This window comes from Patiria miniata, unplaced genomic scaffold (genome assembly GCF_015706575.1).
Source record: "Patiria miniata isolate m_02_andy unplaced genomic scaffold, ASM1570657v1 HiC_scaffold_29, whole genome shotgun sequence".
Classification (NCBI taxonomy): Eukaryota; Metazoa; Echinodermata; class Asteroidea; order Valvatida; family Asterinidae; genus Patiria; species Patiria miniata.
The window spans coordinates 2,946,704-2,972,155 of NW_024037068.1; the positions used below are offsets into that span (position 1 = coordinate 2,946,704).

Sequence of the window (25,452 nt, forward strand, 5' to 3'; positions counted from 1 at the left end):
GCACCCTTAGCCTTGAAGGTCGCTCTGAGTGATCTCTTGTCTAGGGACGAGCCTTGGTTTGACAAGATTGTCTTCACCCTTTAAGGAGTCGGAAGTATCCTAACAGACTTAGGTTGGCCCGGGGGTTCCCGCCATAGTATTATACTAGGTTACAGGGGTGTGAGTGACCTCCGATAAAAATAGCTGAAAACGGCTGAAAAAGGTGCAAAAAAGCTAAACTTTGGAAAACTCCTATACTTTTGTACACAGCAAGTGAGGGAACAAAAAAAAGCTGAAATCAGCCTTAAAGCTGAGATTTCACACCCCTGAGGTTACTTAGGCTAACAACGAAAAGTTCTGCTTCCAATTACACTGCAGTTGAAAATAGGGTGCGCGGGTACGATTAGATAAGGTCACTTGTATAAGTGTAGTAAAGGGTAAAAGATAGTAATTGATGGTTTTCTGGGTTTTTTTTCTCATTTCCTACCCCCAAAAGAAAAAGGAGTGTAAAGGTTGTCATAATAGGATATGTTGGGTAGCCAGAAGGCGAAGGAGAAGTTTCTTTGAGTGTGTGTGGCCTTTAAGTACTTCAGTCGTCTCACTTTTTTTCCTTAAGTACATTTGTATATGAATTTCAACAGAATATGTATTATTTTACAGATGTGGAAAGCCATTGGCAGAAAGTTTTGCTCCTGTTCTGTAAATGCGTTCCTATCCAGAGTGGGTTGTTTCAAGAAAGCAGGTTGCTAAGGAAGTTGCACTTATTTGTCACACACTGGCACATATTTGTAAATACTTGATCCACAAACGTCTGCTAGACTTGCTGAGCAGTTCAAAGTACCACCAGGAAACAACAGTGACTGTCTTTCAGAGACATTGCAAACGATTTCTAGTTCTAAAGCACGACAGTTGGTACAGCAATTTGCACCTATTATTCCAGGTGGCAAATGTTTGGAAGCTCTCCACATTTACAGATATGGAGCACTGTGTGGAGCTCCAGCTAAGAAGCAGTCTTCAATTGAGTTAAAGCCCAGGAAAGGAGTCGAAGACTGCACTCCTACTCCATCCGTGCTTTCCGATCATACACAAAAACTACAACATGGGACCACTCCACAGAGATGATTCACTTTGGACACAGAGGCCATAAAAAAGTTGTCAACAGGGTGTAAATTTTAGGAAGTGTAACAACCATCAACAACAAAGAGGTCCAGTAGTGGAATTCAAAAAACAAAAAATATTACGGAAATAATGAAGATTTAAACGTTGAAGAAATGCAACACATTCAACTTGATTTAAGCAATCAAGTGAGTGAACTTGAAGGTGAATTTAAGCATACGTTGGTCCAACGTTGATATGACGTAGAAATAAGGTTGTGAAATAAGTGACATAACGTTTATCCAACGCTAACGCCAACGTTCAGACCAACATACAAACCACGTTGGGCTAACGTGCATCAGCAGTACAAGTTGCCGTTGGACTATTACGTTGGTGTCTGACGTTGCTTCTACGTGTCTTACATCAAATAGTGACGTTGATCCGACGTCGGACCGACGTACATTTGCCACAAAAACCCCCAATATATTAATGAAGTCTTTTTTCTGGCTCCGAAGACGTCGTGTGACATGGGAATGCTGACTTTAATTTGACGTCCTACTGAGGTCAGACATAAATGCCTTCAACGAAATGGAATAACTCAAACGGAATTACGATTTAAGGATTTTTTTGTTGAGAATGAGAGAAACAAAAAAATCTTAATTTGAATGTGTGTTGATGATAATAAACAGTTTTGTTGACTTCGGCCGTGAAATTCGCTGAATCATTCAATAGAATTAAATAAAATCGGTATACCGTTAATAGAATACGATATTTGAACACACATTATTACATTTTTTTAAGTGTCCTGTTTTTGTTGTTGCTATTGGCTTGACTTCCAAAGTAACTTTCCAGATCAGAAGTGTTTCGTTTTTCCACCATTGTACAGCCATATGGTTGCAAAGGGCGATTTCTAATGGTTACATAACACTTTACATTGAATAAAACTTTGAAATACACAGACAATGTCATGGTCACTTTGGCGGGTGAAAACTTTGAAAATTAATATCTCCAGTTTGGAAGACCGTATCTTCATGCAACCTTCAGGATTTATTTTCCCCTAAAAGTCGTTGTGATATGTTCATTACTTTTTGTTGAAATTGGAAAGATACATTTTAAATGCAGAAGAGGGAAACTTCACTCTCTCGCCCGGGTGTTAACGTATTAACTTCTTTTTGAGTGGATTTCGGTCTGATTCGAATGAAGAAATGCTACAAAGTCATCTAAGGCTTATCACTCTTTATTGACTGAGCCACTATTCTACTCAATATTTGGAGTGAGTCGATGACCACTCTCTTTCGAGTGAGCAAAGTTAACCAACTGAACCAGTCATTCTTCGCGTCACTCAATTTTGACGCAAAAGCACATGTCACTCTTTTTCGAGTGCGTTGTTTTCCAGCTGTAACTACCTTTTTACCGAAACAGCCAATCACTGATACGATATTTTCTTTAGATTGGGCCAATCATGTGTGTCCAAACGTTCCTCACATACATACCGCGCGCGCAAAATGTATACACTGAACCAAACAGTTGCAACGGCCGCCATTGTTATGCATACACGTACACGTAGGCCTACGTTGCGTTAAAGCGTGCAGTATGTATGGTCGGATATCGCGTTGTCGTTAATGTTTTGACAGTACAGCCGGCTTGCCTAAGGCTAAAAGCGCGATGACAATGGCCACCTTTTCCGGCGGCCTATTTGCTGCTGAAATGACCCGGAACAAGCAGAGAAAATCGGAAGGATATTCAACGGTAAGTTCAAGTTAACATTTTTTTTCGTAATTTTTGCACGTAGACACTGGAATGGAACTGACTAAAGGTACATGGGTTCGATGGCCAAGTATTTTTTTATCATCTTAAAAATTTCCCATGGAGATGGTTCACAATGTAACACTAGCGTCCGCAGCAACAGATTAAGATGAAAGTCGGAATACTTTTAGGTGATATGTGTTCAACTAGTCGTGACTTTACAACTGGGATACATTTTTAGAAATTGGAATAAATGCATGCATTTGGGGAAATTTTCGAACGATTTCTTCCAGATTTGATGGTCGGCCTTGACTAACAGTATTGAGGTTTCGACATCGATGACGGCGATTTTTTTCACTGACATGAAGTTCAGAATTTCTTTTTTAATTATAATGAAACATACCAAGCATATTTTCTGAGAAACAAAACTTTCAAAATCCCATGTTTGGGAGTGCATGAATTTCGCTGCTCCGTTATAGCGTCCAAGTACGTAATTGGATTAGCTTTGCCCAACAACATGAACATGTATTGCAAACTTCCACAGTTACGCCACTTTACTTCACATAAAACCGTACATTGCAAACGTTTATGTACTCTGTTTTTCCTTTTAAGAAATTGTTATTAATTTGAATCGTTGGCAAGTGACTTCATGATCTCAAAATGCCCCCCCCCCCTCCGTTTCTTACCTCAAACATTAGGGTGACAATCCAATTTCCCATCCCTAATGTTCAAAAAGATGGGGGGGGGGAAGCCACCACTCAGGTTAGTAAATAAATTGACAGACACGAACGATCAATACCTTCACTTCAATAAATAGGAAAAAAATCATCCCAAATATCTAAGGTATGCAAGATTGAATCTTTAACTTTATTGTAATGTTTGGACCAACTGAAAGTTATTGTTTGATATCTTATATTTTTATTATGATCAGTACTAAAAGTAAAATGATTTTGTTTTAAATTTCTTTACCATTATTTCATTGCCAACTCTAAGATTATGCAAATCTTAGGTAACTTTTTCAAATTGCCTTGACTTCAAAGTGATTATCTCAACGTTGGCCTAAGGAAAAAGTCAGAAACGCATAGTCTGTAGTTACTTCACAATATTAATTCAAAAGAAAAGGAAAAACGTTATGAAATCAATAAAAACAGGGGAAAATGGCAACTGTTGTTAAACATTAACAAACCATGATGATGCAACTATTAAGGGATATTTTGCGACTTGCTTTGTCCTGAAACTGATCATCTGAACGTTGGCGTCATTTAAACAGTCATTGATTTTGTTGCCATGCAACAGCACGAGTTGATGCCATCTACGCAGACGAAACCGGGCAGGCAAGTTGTTAACGCACACTCGTCAATGTCTAGACAAAAACAGAAATTGGATTAAAATATTATCTAAGAAATAATCGACAATACTGTAAAACATATTTCGCAAAAGTTGAAAACAATGTTTTGTACAGCTTTATAGAGCATACTGATTATTATTTGTTATTCAATTTGATTGCTTTAAATTGTTAATCATTTAAGTGAGGTCTGTGTTTCGACGGAACAAAACGGCAAAAAAAAAGCTGGCTGCAGCAAATTATAAAAAGCGCACACTGTGTTACAAAATAAACAGTGTTCATGTTAGACGGTTAGAATACAATGTGGCAACCGGTGGCGATGTTCAGTGGGAGAGGGGAGCGTAAACTTGGCATTGGTGTCGCTGTGTGGTTGGGGATGTCAGTTTGCAGAGCCCAGGCTTCCTCTCTTAGGCGGCCACTTAAAACTTTCTGCTCATATAATAATGGTGTATTTTAAAACATGTTACTGTTCATGTCAGTTTCGTCAAGATTTGTACCAAAGGCGTTGCCAGATGGAGGGTGGGGGGTGGGGACGAGGGTGGGGACGGAGAGGTGGTATTTTGTAAAGACTGCCCTTTCCATTGAATTTCTTTTTTTCCACCAGCGTTTCTCCCACTCCCGCCTTCTGCATTCCTTGGTACAATCTTCCAAAAAAGGTGGCTCTCTTCAAAACCGGCCATTATGCAAACTAAGTACGCCATGATAAGTAATGATATAACATCATGTACTTTATATCATACATTTGAACAAAATGTTTCAATTGATTTTAAGGTCATTAAAATGTTCTGCAGATCAATGGATGAAGAAAAATTGGAGGATAGTTGACGATTGTCCAATCAAAAGAAAGGTAATTTCTGATCCTCGGGTAACTTTGGTTACTTTTCCTAAATGCCTTATTTTTCAACCGTCAACATCAACAATCAACACTGAACATAAACAATCAACTTCAACAACCGACATCAACACTCACCATCAACTAATCAACAATCAACATCAACAATAAAAATCAACATATCAACAATTAATATCATCATAACAATACAACATCACCAATCAACACTCAACAATACAAAACAGCAATATGTCCTGTTGATAAAATAACATCTAGCTTCTTTTTTTCTAAGAGGTACAGCCCACATGATACGGCACGAGTGTGTCAGAATTTTTAAGGCGTATTGCAACTTACTGTTTTCACAGTCTTTTCCATCGTAGCCAGCCACACAGTCACATCGGTAGTCATTGATCAAATCTACGCACGTACCATCATTCTGGCATGGCTGTGATTTACATTCATCGATATCTGGGAAAAATGGATAAAATAAAGCATGATCTCATGCACTTTACCATTTCGACTCTTTTCTAGTTGTAAATGCTAACGGCACACAAATGTAGATCTGGAATTTCGATGTGAATGTTCAAAACCGTTTTTTTTTAAATATCAGTAGAACTATTAGGGTCCCTGTTTGTATTCACAAAACTTTAAAACCAAGCTAATGTCGAACATTGGATAACTCAATTCTTTGTTATGGTCTGATCTCCTGTTGTTTTTCGTTGTTTTGTGCTGTTAATTGTAGTCTTGAAATAAATCACTTGTCCGTACATTGTATGCTTAACAAAGTTAATGTTACAATTGAAATACGGGTTATTATATGACACGGGATAGGGGAGAAATAAAAGCCTTCTCCTGACCCCTTATATGCAGGCGCTTCATATCCATTTAAAAATGAGTTGATTCAAAGCTCATGTTGAAACCAGCTACGGTAATAATTTCCCTAACACAGCATTATTTCAAGTGGAATACTCGATCCTTGACTTTGTTAATGCTAATGATCAGGCTTTTAGACACTGAGAAGCAACTTGGCGAGAAGTAAGGCATTGTTCACGTAGTTGCACTTACTGATCTCACAGTCGTTTCCTTCGTAGCCAGCCACACAATCACATCGGTAGTCATTTATCAAATCTACGCACGTACCATCATTCTGGCATGGCTGTGAAAATAGTTCACATTCATCGATATCTAAAACAAAAATGGTCATGTTACTGAGCATTATTTTTTAAAGTTTACATATGTAGCTGTTGTTGTATTACTAGCCCTATAAATTCCTGTGTTCTTTTTAGGGAATCCCCTTTTAATGTAAAGTTTGTTTCGCTGTTTGCTACGATTGATTTGAGTCTGAGAGATTGTAATATTTTTTGGTACAGGTTGGCGCAGTGGTTATGTGCTCGCATTGAACCACTGTGGCCAAGGTACGATTCCTGAAATGGTCTACATGTGGACTAACTTTTCATTCCCTAGGTTTTCCCAAGAACATTCGGCTGGTATTTTTCTCCCACCCATATACTCGTATAACTATACTTCCTTCACATTGTTATTAATCAACAGGTGTTTCTAGGTCTCGAGCTACAGTTCACTTTTGAGGAAAGTCTTGGTTTCATTATTAGAAGTAGATAAAAATAAAACAAAACAATAATATAAAAAATGTTTAGTTGAACCCGCAGCATTTTTTTAAAAGATTTCTCCCTCGTATTGGCAATCGGACAAAACTGTGCATTACAGTATTTATAGATTACGAAAGCAACGTGCCAATCGATCATAAAACCAAATTTCAAAGTTTGCAACATCGACAATTTAGGCGAACTAATACGCTAAACAATACATGTTTTGTGTCCCCGGCCGCCTCGTTTTGGGAAGCCGCCGCCTCCTTTTTTTCCTTGTTTTTTTTAACCCCCCCCCCCCCATGATAATTTTTCAACCGTGATATCATTTTGGGCGCTTTATCTGTTGCATCTAGCCCATATTAAGCTGATATCTCAATTCCTAGTTCCTATGGCGGCTATTTAATAAATTAAACTAATAGACAAAAAAAGTGCACAATGTGTTGTAACCAAAGGTATCTATTTTAACAATATTTTGGAACAATTATATATTACATAAAGAGTAGTTTTGTTTAAAGTTTTATAAATATTTCCGTTTTAGATGTGGAAAAAAATTGACACAATGACACACCTGGAAAATTCGCGATTACACTGCGTTTTAAAAATAGCATTTAATGAAGCGCATGCGCAGAGGTGAGATAATTAATGGTTTTAGATGGGAACTAGCTACAAGTCAGCATATTTTATTGGTTGGGTGGGAGGATCAGTCTTATCAGACGTTGGACCTGAGACAGGGGATTCGTGGGACAACGGTTGATACTCAGGCTACTTTAAACCTTTCTTAAACGAAAGTGTGACAAAAAATGAAGGAAAAAAACACACACACACAATTGGCGCCATGACTGTAATACGAAAAGAGTAAATTTATGGGAAATGGCCTGGGTGCAAGGTTTCTTTTTTGCCTTTCGGTAATTTGACAACGTGCATGCTTGAAACATATCGTCACCGACACCACGAACCGACACTCGGTGGTCAGCGTTGCAGAAATACAAATCGGAGAAAAACGCTTTTAAAGGTTTGACACGAATTTACTCGGTAAAATATTCCATCTATTTTAGAGGTTTTAGTATCACGTGAAAATGCTTAAACTACTCAATTATAAACGTTATATTGTGAAAATCTGCTTAGTTAATTAGCAATTAAATCATTAAGATAGGTGTCAGTTCGTGAAAACCGAAATTGACGCGTTTTGGGAGAGTGCGCGCACACACTTCGCATACGTGCGCGCACTCTCCCTAAACGGGTCAATTTTGGTTTTCACGAACTGACACTCACTTATAACGCTATTGCATACGCGCACTCTCCCAAAACACGCACATTTTTGTTTTCACGAACTGACACCCTGTGCAGGGTCACTTTGTGGTAACAAAAAACACCAGAATTGACCAATTTCTTGAAAATTCTTTAGTAAAATTTGATTAGTTTAGATAATTTCAGCAATTTTAACTTTGTCATGTTAAACATCATGATACAAACTGCTAATATGTGCAAAAAAAAGAAAATTTGAATTTTCAAAAAATGTTGCATACGTGTGATGCAGAGGGTGTCAGTTCGTGGTGTCGGTGACGATATTACGTGGAGGAATAAATATGTCACGTAATTTGGAATAACTTAATATTCCACTGCGGTTAGCGTGGTTTTGCTGTGGTATGCTGCTCTAAATCAGTGGTCGGAATGCTGACGAGTCCGGCTTCGAATTATGGAGGAATGTTACAATTTCGTTGATTTTCCCCTAAAGTGAACTTCCTTCCCCGTATTGTGTTTCATCAAGTCTTGACCGATAAAATACATGGTTTTTTTTAAGAGAGCTTAAGTCCAAGACATTCTGTCACCAACTGACGCAGGTTAATAATGGATATAGACTATACTTGGTTAATTGTGGCCTGGGAGTGATTGCGTTAAGTCTGTTGACTATGCTCACAGTCTCGCCTGCATTTAGAACCGCGCCCATGAGTCAGAAGACCCTCCATTCTCCTTTATTGGTTGGATCAACTTTAAAACACGTTACTGCCTGAATTGGAATGCCGGCATTTTCATGGTGATTTCCCTATTTCACACTAATGGTTCAGAAATCGCTCATAAGGTGCCAATTTTGGACAGCTGCCAGCGGCACAGCTGTATACGCCTACACAATAATCTGTTCATTTTTGAGAGGTAGAGTCTACACGTTACGGCACAAGTGTGTCGACACTTTTAAGCGTAATGCAACTTACTGTTTTCACACTCTTTTCCATCGTAGCCAGCCACACAGTCACATCGGTAGTCATTGATCAAATCTACGCACGTACCATCATTCTGACATGGCTGTGATTTACATTCATCGATATCTGGATACAAGGATAAAATAAAGCATGATCACATGAGAACTGGCACTTCACAATTTCGACTTCTTTTTAGTTTTTAATGTTCACAGCACACACGTTTAGTTCTAGAATTATGAGAATGTTTAAAAAAGTGCATTTTTTTTTAAATATCAGTGGAGTTTAGTGTCCCTTAAATGTATTCACAAAAATGTTAAAACCAACCTTATGTCAAACATTGTATAACTCAATACTTTGCTATGGTCGGATCTCCTGTTGCTTTTCGTTGTAGTGTATTGTTAATTTTTGTCTTGAAATAAGTCACTTTTCCTTACTTTGTATATTTAACAAAGTTTACGTTACATTTTAACTATAACACAGGATATATATATATGAAACGGGATAGGGGAGGAATAAAAGCCTTCTCGTGACCCCTTGTGCTAACGCTTTAGTGTTTCCATTTAAAAATAAGTTGGTCCAACGCTTATTGTGAAACCATCGATGGTGATAATTTCCTCAACACAACATTATTTCAGGCGGAATACTAAAACCTTGACTTTGGTAAATGCTAAGGTCCGGCTTTAAGACAGTGAGAAGTAAAATAATGGCAAGAATTAAGGCATTGTTCACGTAGATACACTTACTAATCTTACAGTCCTTTCCTTCGTAGCCATCAACACAATCACATCGGTAGTCATTGATCAAATCTACGCACGTACCATCATTCTGGCATGGCTGCGAAAATTGTTCACATTCATCGATATCTAAATTAAAAAAAGAAAAGAAAATGTTACTGAGCATTATTTTTAAGTACATGCATGTAACCGTTGCGATTGTACTAGCATATAAGTACCTGTTTCTTATGAGGGAGTCCCCTTTTGATGTAAAGGCTACAACAAGTTTGTTTCTCTGTTTGTTACGATGGATTTGAGTCGGAGAGATTTTAATAACTTTGGGGTCAGGCTGGCGCAGTGTTTATGTTTTTGCATTCAACCACTGTGGCATTCACTCATAGCCAAATCGGAGTCAAGTGCCCCGTCAAACAGAGTAAATGGCCCCTTACGCTTATAAAGAATGAGTTGACTATAAAGTAGAGTCGATTTGACTCCCATCCCACAGTCGTTGGTGTCAAATTACACTTCAAACCGGTCAAATGGCCCCTAACTCTTATAAAGAGTTAGGTGGACTTTAACACAGAGTCAATTTGACTCCTCCTTCAAGAGTCATTGGTTGATGGCTTTGCGAAGTTTCTATGTTGCTGTTGATGGCGCGTATAAAGTGCATTAACCCTAAAGGGGCTGGGGGCGGAATCAACTTTAAAACATGTTACTGCCTGAATTGGAATGCCGGCATTTTCATGGTGATTTCCCTATTTCACACTAATGGTTCAGAAATCGCTCATAAAGTGCCAATTTTGGACAGCTGCCAGCGGCACAGCTGTATACGCCTACACAATAGTCTGTTTATTTTCGAGAGGTAGAGTCTACACGTTACGGCACAAGTGTGTCGACACTTTTAAGCGTAATGCAACTTACTGTTTTCACACTCTTTTCCATCGTAGCCAGCCACACAGTCACATCGGTAGTCATTGATCAAATCTACGCACGTACCATCATTCTGACATGGCTGTGATTTACATTCATCGATATCTGGATACAAGGATAAAATAAAGCATGATCACATGAGAACTGGCACTTCACAATTTCGACTTCTTTTCCGTTTTTAATGTTCACAGCACACACGTTTAGTTCTAGAATTATGAGAATGTTTAAAAAAGTGCATTTTTTTTTAAATATCAGTGGAGCTTAGTGTCCCTTAAATGTATTCACAAAAATGTTAAAACCAACCTTATGTCAAACATTGTATAACTCAATTCTTTGCTATGGTCGGATCTCCTGTTGCTTATCGTTGTAGTGTATTGTTAATTTTTGTCTTGAAATAAGTCACTTTTCCTTACTTTGTATATTTAACAAAGTTTACGTTACATTTTAACTATAACACAGGATATATATATATGAAACGGGATAGGGGAGGAATAAAAGCCTTCTCGTGACCCCTTGTGCTAACGCTTTAGTGTTTCCATTTAAAAATAAGTTGGTCCAACGCTTATTGTGAAACCATCGATGGTGATAATTTCCTCAACACAACATTATTTCAGGCGGAATACTAAAACCTTGACTTTGGTAAATGCTAAGGTCCGGCTTTAAGACAGTGAGAAGTAAAATAATGGCAAGAATTAAGGCATTGTTCACGTAGATACACTTACTAATCTTACAGTCCTTTCCTTCGTAGCCATCAACACAATCACATCGGTAGTCATTGATCAAATCTACGCACGTACCATCATTCTGGCATGGCTGCGAAAATTGTTCACATTCATCGATATCTAAATTAAAAAAAGAAAAGAAAATGTTACTGAGCATTATTTTTAAGTACATACATCGTCACCGTTTTCACGAACAGCCACATACTATATATATTATGTTGATTTTGAAGTAAAGTGTTTTCGAGATAATCACAAAAGAAGTTTCTCATATTTTAAAACTGCAAGAAATACTACTTTGCAACAACTTTGTGCAGCAAGAAAACCATCACACGATTCTACGTGAGCTGAAGTTTTACATAAACCAGGTAATAAGACTTAATAAAGCAGTTAATTAGTGGAAATTAATTAGTAAAGATATGTGGCTCTTTGTGAAAACGCAAATTCACGTTTCCAACATATTGGCCCTTTCTGTTCAACGTGTATTTCCATAGGCGCCCGTGAGTACGCGCGCGCGCCTGAAAATGTAACAAAGATATGTGGCTCTTCGTGAAAACGCAAATCTCATTTGACCTACTTTTACGTATTTCCGTGCAATGGGTTTTGTACGCGTTCAAAGGGCCAAAATGTATGTGGCTCTTCGTGAAAACGCAAAATGCAGTTATCGAGATTTCTGCCCCTTGCAACATTAATGTAACTTAGAAATTAATGATGTTTTGCTTACAGAAACATGTCAAAATGGTTAAGTACATTGTTTTAATGCGAAATATCGAAAAAAATCCAAATCGAAAAAAATTGTAATTTTGGAGATATGTGGCTCTTCGTGAAAACGGTGACGACATGTAACCGTTGCGATTGTACTAGCATATAAGTACCTGTTTTCTTATGAGGGAGTCCCCTTTTGATGTAAAGGCTACAACAAGTTTGTTTCTCTGTTTGTTACGATGGATTTGAGTCGGAGAGATTTTAATAACTTTGGGGTCAGGCTGGCGCAGTGTTTATGTCCTTGCATTCAACCACTGTGGCATTCACTCATAGCCAAATCGGAGTCAAGTGCCCCGTCAAACAGAGTAAATGGCCCCTTACGCTTATAAAGAGTGAGTTGACTATAAAGTAGAGTCAATTTGACCCCCATCCCACAGTCGTTGGTGTCAAATTACACTTCAAACCGGTCAAATGGCCCCTAACTCTTATAAAGAGTTAGGTGGACTTTAACACAGAGTCAATTTGACTCCTCCTTCAAGAGTCATTGGTTGATGGCTTTGCGAAGTTTCTATGTTGCTGATGATGGCGCGTATAAAGTGCATTAACCATAAAGGGGCTGGGGGCGGAATCCGCCCCCCCCCCTTCGATTTTTTCCGGGATAGCCTTTATAATATTTTTTTTGCAGCCAAAGCTGTTATGACTTTTCGGCCTCAAGCCTTGCGCATCTTTTGACACCAAAAACATAAAAATCGGACAAGGGGTTGTTGCGCAAAGAAAAAAAATCCGGCGCTACGCACCGTGAAAACTGAATTTTCCCATATACGTCGGGTACACAGACCAGAATTGCCATTCGTTCAATTAGCCATAATTCCAAAACCCTTTGAACTTAAGTCATGAAATTTCTTGGGTATCTTTATGAAGAGTTGCTCTATGCATGTGCCGAGTTTAAAATTTTTTCGTCTCTCAATGGCCGAGATCTTACGGGGGGGGGGGCTGAATCCCCCTCCTACCCGGCTGAGAGATGGTCAAAATAACCTGGCCCCTTTAGGGTTAGAGAGTCGGCGTCAAAGATAGACTTACTGATCCCACAGTCCTTTCCATTGAAGCCAGCCACACAGTCACATCGGTAGTCATTGATCAAATCTACGCACGTACCATCATTCTGGCATGGCTGTGAGTCACATTCATCGATATCTGATTATCAATACAAATAAAATAAAAAAATTAGGCGGAGTGATGACTCTGTATTTTTGAATTATGATTTTGCCACCCCCATATCACCAAAAAGTAGACTTGACATGACAAGAAAATACAAATGGAATAAAACCAACCAAAACGTAAACAAACAAACACTAACATTACAAGGGATGAATTACAAAAATGAAAGCAAAACATTAACAATGCAAATTTTTAAAAGGAGGATTGAACTACAAAAGGAAAAACAAGCAAATTGATCAGTGATCAAGAAAGGGAAACATCAGATTGCAATGAGAGCGAAAATAATTAATACCAATAAAAGTAGCAAATGGAGATCAAAGGGAAATCATGGGTGTCATTTTCCGTGATGGATGTAACATTAAATTTAAATATTCATTAAAAAAATGAAACATTAAAGCAAAATCAATACTAAATTTGAAAACAATGGATGAATCTTGAATGCATTCAGTTCGGTAGACAGTGAAGTTATGTCAACACGAAACAACCCTCGCTTAGTCGCTTTGTTCTTCAAAAAAAAGGTACATAAGACAATTTTGTTTACCTATTAAATCTTGAACGTTGCTATCCAAAGTGCAAAATTAATAACCAAGGAAAAATTATTAGATGTCTAAATGATTGATTCGGATAGTACTTACTGACGGTGCAATTCTTTCCTTCATAGCCAGCTCCACATTTACAATGGTAGTCGTTGACCATATCGGAACAAGCCCCACCGTTCTGGCATGGCTGCACGGCGCAGTCATTAATATCTGAGAAAAATTGCAAATTGTAAGGGTTATCCTTGAGTCTACATTTGAAAGTTCCTTGTAAGATTCGACCAGGAATCCGTGCTCTATTATTTTGGCCCAATTTTAGGTTCAAAATTACAATATCTGTGTCAAAATGGCACTTTTCCAAATGTTTTTGTGTCAAAATGACCTGGAAAATGAACCGTGTAAATTTGACCCGAACAAATACCTTTTTTCCCTTGAAAATGCATGAGATAAATTTCAAAATATACAGTGTGTATCGAAAACATTTAAAACAAAAATAGAACGGAATGCCTGACGTGGAATGTGTAACCATCATAGATATTACAAATAGTATGGAAGATACGCTTTTTCACTTTGAAATGAGACATCAGACGTCCAAATCTGATAATGTTTGACAGAGTAATGAGTAATTTTCCAAGAGTGGTCAAATTGACTATGGGACCAAGTTTTTAAATGTAGATATTCTGATTATTGTGGCCTAATTGACTCTGTGTGGATATCATTGTCTGGCCTACTAATGTGCTCATCTAGTAAATACGGTTCAAAACAGTTTCTTGCCATAAGTTTGTAAACAGTCATGCGCACATGCATATTTTTTTAGAATGAGGTGCTGGCAAGAAACTGTTTTATTGTGGTTACTTGCTAAACACATTTTTTGTGTGGTAACAAGCAGGTTGGTGACCATTTTTAAGGAAAAGGGTGATAACACCAATAAAGATGCCACCGCTGCAATGATATTTTCCAAGTAACCCTCCCTTCTCTATCTACTCCCTCATTTGATAAAGGCGATGGCCAAAATGTGTGACCTTTGCTGATGGACTAAGTGACTTACTGATTCCACAGTCATTACCCTCGAAGCCATCGAGACATTGACAACTGTAGTCATTCTTTAAATTGTTGCAGGCAGCCCCATTCTGACACGGCTGTGAAGCGCATTGGTCAAAATCTGAAAAAAAGTCATCAACATTAGACTGACAAATACAATAAAACAAATGACTCTCACTTTTACATCCAAATTTTGGTATTACATGAAGTACTGGACTACCCACTGCATTGACCGTTATTGTGAGGAAAGATACTGTCAGAAAAATATCACAAATGCTTCTGAGATATTGACGGAATGTGTTGGATAACAATAGTCTAGATTTGCAGAAAGGGAAGAAAAACAATGCTATTCTATAGGTGCCATTCTGTCTCTGTGCAGTATAAAATTTGGTGACTGCCGGCTTATTTTTCGGAGCACTCACTTTTGTGTATATTTGGCGACGGAGGTTTTTTTCTTGTACCCACAGAATTTTTTGAATTATTTGAACTCTTATTGGATTATTATTTTTATTATTTTAATAATAAATGGTAATAAAAGTTTTGTTCAGAAAAAAACAGTTTCCATACTTCTAAAGATCTTGTTGATTCTTTGGGTAATTTTAAACAACGGGAGTGGTTGAGACAGGTTCCCTCCCATATTGGAATGCAGGTATAGGAAACCAATGTGTAGCTGAGCGGTTTTTGTACGTGAGCTTGGAATGGCCCACGCGGTATAATAGTTGTTTATACACGTAGGTCAGTGGTTTACGCGCGGAACTCCATCGGCAACATCAAAAGGTGAGTCAAGTGATCAGAGGTCAGCAGCAGCGAGGTGGGTACCAGCGCAAAAGGGAAGGTATTGTGATGATTATTGCGTCACCGTTTTCAGAGCCACCCATGTGGATTGTAAAACAAAACAAGGTTTTCAAGATAATCGCAAGAGAAGCTCCTCCCATTTTAAAACTGCAAGAAAACATTCACATGATTCTTTGATAGGTAAGTTGTTGTGCAAACCCAGTTATTATCAGCACAATACATAATTAGCAAGAATCAACTAGATGTGTGTCCCTTTGTGAAAACGAAAATCCATGTTTCCTACATTTGGGCCCTTTCTGATCAACGTGATTTTACATGGGAGGAGGCGCACGTGTTAGGCGCCCGCAACTGATAATGTAATAAAGATGTGTGGCTCTTTGTGTCTCTTCGTGAAAACACAATATGCACTAATTAAGATGCCCGCCCCTTTGCATCATTAATGCAGTTAAGAAATTAATAATGTTTTGCTTTTTACATAAGCATGTCAAAATGGTTAAGTACGATGTTTAAAGCGAAATAGTGGGGAAAAAAATCGAAATCGAATAAAAAAATGTTTACATCGTTTGGCATGTCTGGATGTTTGAGAAAACGGCGACGATGGAAGTTGTTCCAAGGATGCAATGTTACACGTTGAAACGTTTAAGCGGAAAAGAAATGGGACTTTTTTCACTAATGATTGTGAACCTTTTTAAAAAGTTTACAAGAATCACGTTAGTACTTAAAAAGATGCATCAACAAGAATTTCATTAATTAATTTTGCGATGATTGGCCGCTATTGAGTCATCATCTAAAATGAATAAAAATAGTAAAAACTACAGTTAGAGGACAAACACACGGTGTTGGGCTAGAGGGTGGGCTTTTTCGCATTGTTGATTGTTGATTGATGTTGATTGTTGATGTTGATTGTTGGTTGTTTATGTTGATGTTGATTGTTGATGTTGATTGAATTTGACGGTGGTTGTTCATGTTGATGTCAGTTGTTGATTGTTTATAGTTGATTGGTGTTGTTGATTAACGATTATTGATGTTGATTGTTGATGTTGATCTTTGTTGTTATTGTTGATGTTGAGTATTGATGTTGGTTATTGATGTCGACTGTTATGATTGTTGATGTTAATTGTTGATAGTTGATGTTGATTGTTGATTAATGATGTTGATGTTGATTGTTGAAAGTTGATTGTTGATGTTGATTAATAATTATTGATGTTGATTATTGATGATTGTTATTGTTGATTGTTGATGTTGATTGTTGATGTTGATGTTGATGTTGACTGTTGATGTTGATTGTTGATGATGATTCTTGATGTTCATTGTTGTTTAATGATGTTGATTGTTGATGTTGACTGTTCATGTTGATTGTTGATGTTAATTGTTGATAGTTGATTGTTGATGTTGAGGGTTGAGGGTTGGAAAATAGCGCGTGTAGTAATTATACAAAGGATAGTTTAAAAGAGTCAGGTAGGGATCTGCACGCGCGTATGCTGCTGGACATTAAACTTATCGAGCACAATCGTTACAAAAACCCATTAAATAGTTCATATCTCTAAAAATAAAGGTTGCACACCATTAGCGCAATACAAAATATTGCTCGTCATACCCTCGTCACCACATTGCGCATGTTTTTAGAAAAGAGTGCCCAATTTAAAAAAGCGCCCAAACGGGCGCTTTTGCCAGCCCAATTTTTGAGTATCATATGACGTCATCAGAAGTAAAAAATGTGCTTGCGTTAAGAAGTTGTCATAATAAACGTGTACAAAACACTGATAAAACACTTAAAATGCATTGGTCCATGAAACAGCCGTTACATGTAGCTTAATACTTAACATACAACAGTCGTAAAACCAGACACTCAAGAAGCGAGCACGGGGAATCTCTTTGTACGCAATCAGAGCACACTGTTTTTTGTCGGGATTTCCCCTTTTGTACGCAATAATCCCCAGTTTACTGTACAGACAATATACGTGGCATTAAATGAGCGTTTCAAGACGAAGGCGCGTTCAACTTCAAATGTCAAGGGGCTGCAGGGCATCTTCTAGTTAATGTATCGTAACGAAACCTTGGGAAGTTTTAGACCTATTATTAAAGTGTCATTTAAAGCACAAAACTTGATGATATCTTTGACGGTTGATTTTTTAGCAATTTTCAAAGGAAAAGAGGTCTTTTCTTTGTAACTTCCATTCTGATTACGTAATCATTTTTTTTCGCGCACAGGTCTTGTCTGCATTAAGGTGATCATGTATATTAATTTTGAAGCGATTACCGCAAAGTTCGCCACAGACATCAACTGAAAATGCGTTTTGGACATTATTTAACCCGACGCTAGAGGGCGCTCGAATTCTTCATGGCGTCACCGATTATTTTTTAGAAGGTTCAACCCACCCACAGACTAACATCCTTAAAAGCAAGTTTATATCTTTTTCCACTTTCAAATTATTAGGCACTTCCGGTTTGGACCGGAAGGAAGGGTCACGTGATTTTGCACGCACAAGATGAATTGAAGATCCTGTATTATCATATCGATTCCCGCAAAATTCAAGTTCTGGTCTCTCACGGTCGATTTTTATATTGAATTTCTAAGATTAAATTTATAATGTTTTGAGGTGACGTCATGTGGCCCATGATGACGTCATGATAACGTCATTGCAAAGAAAAATACATCTGCAGTGGGTTGTGTATTGTGTCCACGTTGTTATAACTCTGGGTGAAGATGAATGATACATGCTCAATTGAGGACGCACACATGCTGGACCAGGATAGGAAGCAGCCTGAAGTGTTTGCTAACCGTTTGAACGGTAGGAGAAATCTAGTCCGTCATTATGCCACTCGTTGAAAATAGGGAGAAGCAAAAATAACATTGTGGTGGATAATATCCACTGAGCACGCGCACCCCTTAAAAACAACGACGGATCCTGAATGGCCCGTGCTAATTGGACCCCAAGAGATCCACTGTTGCTAAAAAGACAAGCAATATTAACCAGTTTCTCGTGCCCATCTGCCTTTTTTCACAGATGTTTTATACATAAGTAGTTCGATAAACCCTCTTACCTTCCGCAGCCTTCTTGCACACGTAGCCATATATTTGGCCACACCAAACGTCCGACCACTGTGAGCCGAAGTATACGGAATCGATGTGCGCACAATCCTCGTTGCCAGCATTGTCGGGTATCCGTGGGCTCCAGTTGATGAAGTCCAGCTGGAAAAAAGGGTAACAGCTGTATATGTTTTTTTTTCATTATAGGATAGAATGAATCGTATGAAATTTTAATCGAGCCTTTTAGTAAAAAACGCCTCTCCCATTAAACGAGTTCAAATGTTTAAAAACTGTTACATAAAGCGATCCTAACAAATCCAATATTATATAGTTTAACGGTGTATAATCAGTTAATTAAGCTTTGATTGACTTTAGTATACCTTTGTTCCGTCGCTCCACTTGAAGAACCCTTCCCTCTCTTGATCGGTAAGACCAATCCAAAAACGGCCTCTACTGTATCCCATGTGATCTATCCACAAACGAAACCTCGCATTATTCTAAAACAAATAACAAGTAATTACGGTAGTAATGGCGTTCTTAAACTGATGATAATCCGGTTTACACTTTTTACGTTGCCACAGTGGGACGTTACTAATGATTTCCCAGTCCTTATTTTAAAATCCCGAGTATAGTAGTTTGTGTATATTTTTTTTACAAAGTTCCTATTTGAAAGTGATAAAATGCCTTGCTGTAGAGCACAAACATTACGTGCTAACCCTGCAAGTACACAATCCTTAGTTTTGGATGTACGCATGCGAAGAAGCCAGTTTTCCTGCTAAAAAAAAATCGGCTACAGTATAAGCGGGGAATTTTCGCTAACGGTAAGCAGAGCCATTGAATTGGGCTCTGGTAACCATTTGTCTTTATTCGTGCGGCATATTTGTATAGGCCTGTCCCAAAATGGGTTACGATATTCCCACGTAGTTGGAATTAGCGGAGACCTATTGGTACCATTGTTACCATTCGTCTTTTTTTTTCTATCATACCAAACAAAGTCAAACAAAGCGTATTAGGTTTCTTTGAAGCCATTGGTTTTGTTTTTTCTTACCGAAAATGAAGTTGCTTTCGTCCTTGCTGTGGATGCTGACTAGGTTTGCCCCGTCCGACTGGCATCTCGCCAGAGCGCCCTGCCAGGTATGTCTATCGTCGAAATGTAAATATTCATCCGAGAAGCGATAGCAGAAGTCTCCGTAATGGTTCCAGCCAGACTGGCAATAGTTGTCTGCGCAAAGACATAGGAACGGGAAGAAAACAATCTTTATATTGTGTGAACTAAAACGAAAAGGTAAAAAAGGAGGAACCTGTGTTAACAGGAACGGAGTGCCCGTCTCTCTTTCTTTAGCGATTGGGTCCAACTCATATGCGGCTGCGGGGGTTTTGCCACACCTCCTCCACAGCGAGTCTGTTACCTTCCCAGCATTGAATAATGCCGGTACCCATTTAACACTTGGGCTGAGAGGAGTAAAAGCGCCTTACTCAAGGGCCCGAACCATTGATCACCATTAGTAATGGACATCAATTGCTCGAACCCACAACCTCACGATCACGAATCATTTGCTCCTCCGCTAAACCACACGTGTCCACGTGTTTGAGCTAACTAAACGGAATTTGATTGAAAAATGCACGAATCCAAAAAATAAAAACAGACAAACGATTAAACAAAAGAACGAAGGCACAATATTCTAATCGACGAGAGTATAGTGGGACTTGTCTGCTTAGTGTCTAAGACACAGTGGCGGATCCAGGATATTTTTAAAGGAGCAACTCGGATGTAAAAGTCCAATTCCAAAGGCAGAGGAAGACGAGGCGATACATTCGAACACACAATGAGGTGCTGCGTAGCACTAATGAAGAGGTAGATATTAAAAGTTAAATAAGTGCTCAAAGCCCATCCAAGGGCATGAAGCATTGAATGAAGATTTGCTATACTTTAGAATGAATGACGTTAATCCGGGTTCTTAAGGAAAGTTTGGGTGTTCTTTCCTATTATGTAAAATGATTAATATCAATCAGTTGACGGGAGGCGGGTGGTCAGCCATCAAAATGTTCGTAAATCATCAAAAGGTAAATGTAGTTTTTTTTATGAGGCAAAGGAGGGTACAAAATCTGTATGTTCACAATAATGTGTTAACAAAAAAATATTTTTTTTGGGGGGGGGGGGATTGGCATAAAAAACTTGCTGTCGTGATGCATTCCAGTGATACAGTGAAGGGAAAAAGGTTATTCTGGAGGGATAATGCACAGCAAAGGGCATGCAGACAACAAAGAATTATTCATTGTTTTCTTTATTCGATGCGTATAAGCTTAGAGCAAAGGCCGTACCTTCCTGGCAGGTTTTGCCGGTGTAACCTGCCTTGCATTTACACTGGTAACCGCCAGTCCCATCGGTTTCACAGACTCCACTATTTTGACACGGTTTGTCATCACAACTTGAGGCTGTGGGAATAAAACAAAAACCAATAAAAACAAATGAAGATGAAAACCTCCAAGCAACAAAGAAACAAAAAAGCAAACAAACCACTCAAACCCATAACACAAGCTATAATACTGTTCTTTAAGGGGAGCCAGCGACGGGGACGTCCCTTTGGTCCGACGTCCCATTGGTCCGACGTCATATTGGTCTATACTTTTCATTGGTCCATACGACGTCCCATTGGTCCGACTTCTTATTCAAACGTCCCGTTCCCATTGTTCAAAAGTTTTTTGGGGGGATCAAAATCCGCCTTTTTTTGTTTCTCACAACGAATAAGTGGGGGACGAGGGTGATCCAACAGCCCTACCTCTGATCCAAAAGTGTGTGTTGGGGGACATAATAGTCCGCGTACCGTGAATTACAACCATGGCTCTCATTTGATACAATATTTTTTACAGCCAGTGACATAAAGTAAGCAAGGGGGGGGGGGTGTTGAAAGGAAGTAGTGGTAAAAGTAATTAGTGGTCCCGATGCAGATCAGTTTCCTTCTTTTACAACGCCTCTCAGCGAACCAATATGGAGGAGATTCGATGGGAAAGTGATTTTTTATGGTGAGGAAAACCACGAATGTCACATGACTGCTTATAGTTACTCCATTAAAGAATTTAAAAGGCTGTCGTTTATCTGCCACAGTCTCACATATCTCTATCTCGAATTCATCAGTGCCCATTTTTCATCCAATATTCATACGTTTGTTTGAATTTCATAAAACGTATCTGTGGGATAATTAAAAAAAAATAAGGGAAAAAAATGTTCGAAAACCAAAGGGAATGTCTTGTAGTGATTCAAAGACAAAATCTGAGGGAAATATATATCGAGGTCAGCGTGCATTGGCCTTGGTGGACGATAGGAAGGAGCGAATATCATTCAAAGTTCGTGACTCGTTGACATACGTGTGATCCTCTTTTTGCAGATGTAGTTGTAGTATTGAAAGCACCAGACATCATTCCAGTTGCCTCCTGCGCCGTAGAACCCGGGGTCCATGTAGGCACAGTCCTCGTAGCCGTAGTTGTCAGGCAGCCCGGGACCCCAGTTGGTGTAGCCACTCTAAAACACAAACAAACACACCCGTTTGCCTTCAATAGGGGACCCTCTATATTTTCCTTCTTATGTTTGTACTCCAACCTTTTAGGAAGACCTCCCTCCCATATGTGGCAGACCTTCGGGAAATTTGGGAATATGGTTTATTTTTTCGTTTGTATGTCAAACAAAAGTAAAACAATTGGAAAAGAGCGATTGCTAAGAAGAAAGCAATCGAAGAAAGAAACTAGAGCTGTATGTCTGTTTGAAAACAGAACACAGGGATTTTTTCGCATTTTACAAATGTTTATGCTATGTTTGTCCTTTGCATTCACTTTTTAGAGTGTTTAATACCTTTAAAGGCTTGTTCACGATGCTTAGAATAATTCCAAAAATAAAGTTTTATCACATGACGTCACATGCCCTGCGATGACGTCATCTTGAAAACCCTTCTCAATGCACATTTTGTCATTTTGGTCTGGGCGTGAACCAAGTTTACAGTTAATCCGATGAAAGGAAGTGTGCAATTTGAGAGCAGAATAAAATAATAAAAAATAAAAAAATCATTAAAAATCAAACGATGACGTCATTGTGACGTCACTTCAGACTTTGCATACTAGTACCATTATCTATCCACCCACCAAGTTTCATGACGATCAGACCTTTCCTTATATGTGTTTTGAAAAATGGCATTTTTGATGTCATGATGAGGTCATACACTTTTCAAAGGTCCAAAAATTCAATTATTCATATAAAATTGCATGATGATGTCATCATGACGTTACCTCATATTTTTAATACATCCTGGTCTACCCACATACCAAGTTTCAAACCAATCGGACTTACAGTTCTGTAGAAATAGGACTTCAAAATATGCACGTTTTGATGACGTCACGTGACCCCGATGACGTAATCATGACGTCACACTTTGGGACACAACTTTGCCATAAGGGCAATGCATATACTTATGTGACCCTTCTAAACAATACGGGCTGAACGGCTGATTCTCAGTTTGTGCTGGTTTATTTCTGTTGAGGAACGAAGACAACGTGTTACTTGGTCTTCGACCGAAAACAGAATCAAATATACAAAATACAAAAGAATGACTGTACAAAATACTTATGAAATAATCTAGATACTAAATACCAAAAAGGATTCATCAATATTTACTCAAGATCCCGCGGTTTGCGCCTAAATTCGGGCAGCGTCCGCCATATTGAATTTTACTGTGAAAACCCAATAAATACAAGATAATTAATCCAATCTTATATAATAATGAAGAAATGAACTGCTGAATTCCTTCTACAATATCGAAATATCTATCACTCTTACGATAAGATAATTAAATGAATTCTTGAATACATGAAAAATCACAAGTCAATCAATATCCTGAAATAATCGAATATGCTTCCAAAATCAACTAAAATGACCTAAGAGCAATCTAAATCTACTCAAGGATAGTACCTGTTAACTGTGAATTAATATAAGTTATTATTATGAGAAAGATTGAGGTAAAATGTAAAAAGATCATTACCTGTTGAGGAACGAAGACAACGTGTTACTTGGTCTTCGACCGAAAACAGAATGACGAAATGTGGAAAGCGCGCGAACTGGTTTACAAAACCAAGAGGGCGCTCGCCAATTTAAATAACAGATAACGATTACGTAATGTAAAAATAAATAGAGGGGGGTTCGCATCGCAACCGCCACATTATTCCCCCTCGAGAGAAAATGTCGTCCTCGACATTTTGTTTAACAGTACACTATTTATACAATGATAATGTAAGAAAGTATTAAATAATTAAATAAAGATAAACAGAATCATGACTTCTACTCTCTAATGTCATTATTATAACCACTAAATCAAACATCCGATCGGCTCCTCGTCCTCCGGAAATTCAAAGTCAAAAAAAGTATTCTTTAACTTAATTAGAACACCAGTTATCCAAAATCACTTAGATTAATATCAAAATGTTTCCCTGAAAATCTGTCGTTTTGGACAATTAAGTTATTCTGATGCAGAAGATATATACATGGTAACATTACTTTCTATATAAAGGAAATCAATATAATCCACCTTTGATTACGAAGATCAACCTTGTAATAGCATAATGCATAATATACATGAAAATAAAGAGATCATAATTTTCGTCTTTTCAAGATCTCTGTCACCAGTGTTCGCAAGATAATCTTACATCATTATTAAAAGCAAATTAAATTTAATATATACAATTATATTTGGGATAGAGCCATGGTTAGATTGGACTGTTTTCTCGCAGAAGGAGTCTTAGACAAGCTTTTCTTCTTGTCTCGGCCATCTTTGGTTCCTTCCACTTTTCAAACAGTCGTCTTCCGGCGTTGACTCTCTCTTGATGTGATTGGTACTGTGCTCGCTGCTGTTTGTTTTGACCAAGGAAGTCGTATGTCAACCTACTGACAGGTCTTCTGGTTCTGGTAGGTCTAGGGCTTGGTGGTGTGAGACAAGCTGTGCTGTCAGAGATGTTTAACTCATCTGGGGTCTCGTTAGCCTGCGTGCTCAGTACCTCAGGAGTTAGTGATGGTGGTAAGATTGAAGGAGAAGTATCATCACTGTTTCTCGTACCAAGATCAATCATTGGAGTAAGCACAGGTGGTGAAGGTGAAGGTGATTCTGTTTCTACTGGGAGAAATGCTATGTCCACCTCTTCCTCGCTGGTTTCACTTTCTTCCATGCCTATCTTTTGAGGTTGGTCATCTGCCTGTTCCGTGTCGGGCTCTGTTTTTGTTTGAGTGTTCGTCAGGGGCACGTCTCTTATCAAGCTGGCCTCTTCCATGGGCAGAAACATACATGGAGTCAGCAGATTTCTGTGTACGGTTCTCTCTCTTCCATTATTAAGAGAACGGAGGGTATACACCGGAAGGTCTTGATGCTTAGATATTACTACGTAGGGTTGTGACTCCCACCTGTCGGCTAACTTGCTAGTTCCGACCAGATGTTTATTTTGGACAAGGACTCTGTCACCTATACGTAGGGGGGCGATACAGGAACCTCTGTCATAAAGGCGTTTCTGTTTCGCCTTTGCCTGCTTGACGAAGTCGCTAGCCCTTTTGTACGAGGCTTGAAGTCTGTCCCTCAGCTGTTCGACATACTCATCGTAATTTGGTGTTTCTCTCTCCGTGGACTTGAGTCCGAACATCAAGTCAACTGGTAGGTTTGGATGTCTGCCGAACATGAGATAAAATGGAGCATAACCGGTAGAGTCGTGTCGTGTGGAATTATAGGCGTGTGTCATTGTTCCTACGTATTGTTTCCAGTCTTTCTTCTGGTCTTCTTCAAGTGTACCGAGCATGTTCAGCAGAGTGTGGTTGAAGCGTTCTGTAAGGCCATTCCCTTGAGGATGGTAGGGGGTTGTTCGACTTTTTTTGATGCCAGAGATCTTACAAAGTTCCCGGATGAGCTGACTTTCGAAATTACGACCCTGGTCCGCGT

At 38.6% G+C, this 25,452-nt stretch overlaps 1 protein-coding gene across 1 annotated transcript; it reads right to left on the reverse strand.

Annotated features, from left to right (window-relative positions):
* Positions 1-3,666: 3,666 nt before the first annotated feature.
* LOC119735870 (fibropellin-3-like) lies at positions 3,667-22,931 on the reverse strand. The gene is made up of 8 exons (XM_038209813.1): positions 22,911-22,931; positions 21,857-22,010; positions 20,813-20,926; positions 19,539-19,712; positions 18,871-18,959; positions 18,505-18,652; positions 5,352-5,465; positions 3,667-4,183 (listed from the first exon to the last, which is right to left on the reverse strand). Exons 1-8 carry the CDS (start codon positions 22,929-22,931, stop codon positions 4,083-4,085), a joined length of 915 nt encoding a protein of 304 aa, XP_038065741.1. The 3' UTR covers positions 3,667-4,082.
* Positions 22,932-25,452: the final 2,521 nt, after the last annotated feature.

Bases quoted from the DNA above. Each gene is read 5' to 3' on its own strand.
- LOC119735870 (XM_038209813.1), bottom strand. From the start codon at position 22,931: ATGGCAAAGTTGTGTCCCAAA. The intron at 22,011-22,910 runs GTGTGACGTCAT...TTTGTGTTTTAG, and splicing joins TGGCAAAGTTGTGTCCCAAA to AGTGGCTACACCAACTGGGG. The intron at 4,184-5,351 runs GTAAGTTGCAAT...GTTTTTGTCTAG, and splicing joins TGGAAAAGACTGTGAAAACA to ACATTGACGAGTGTGCGTTA.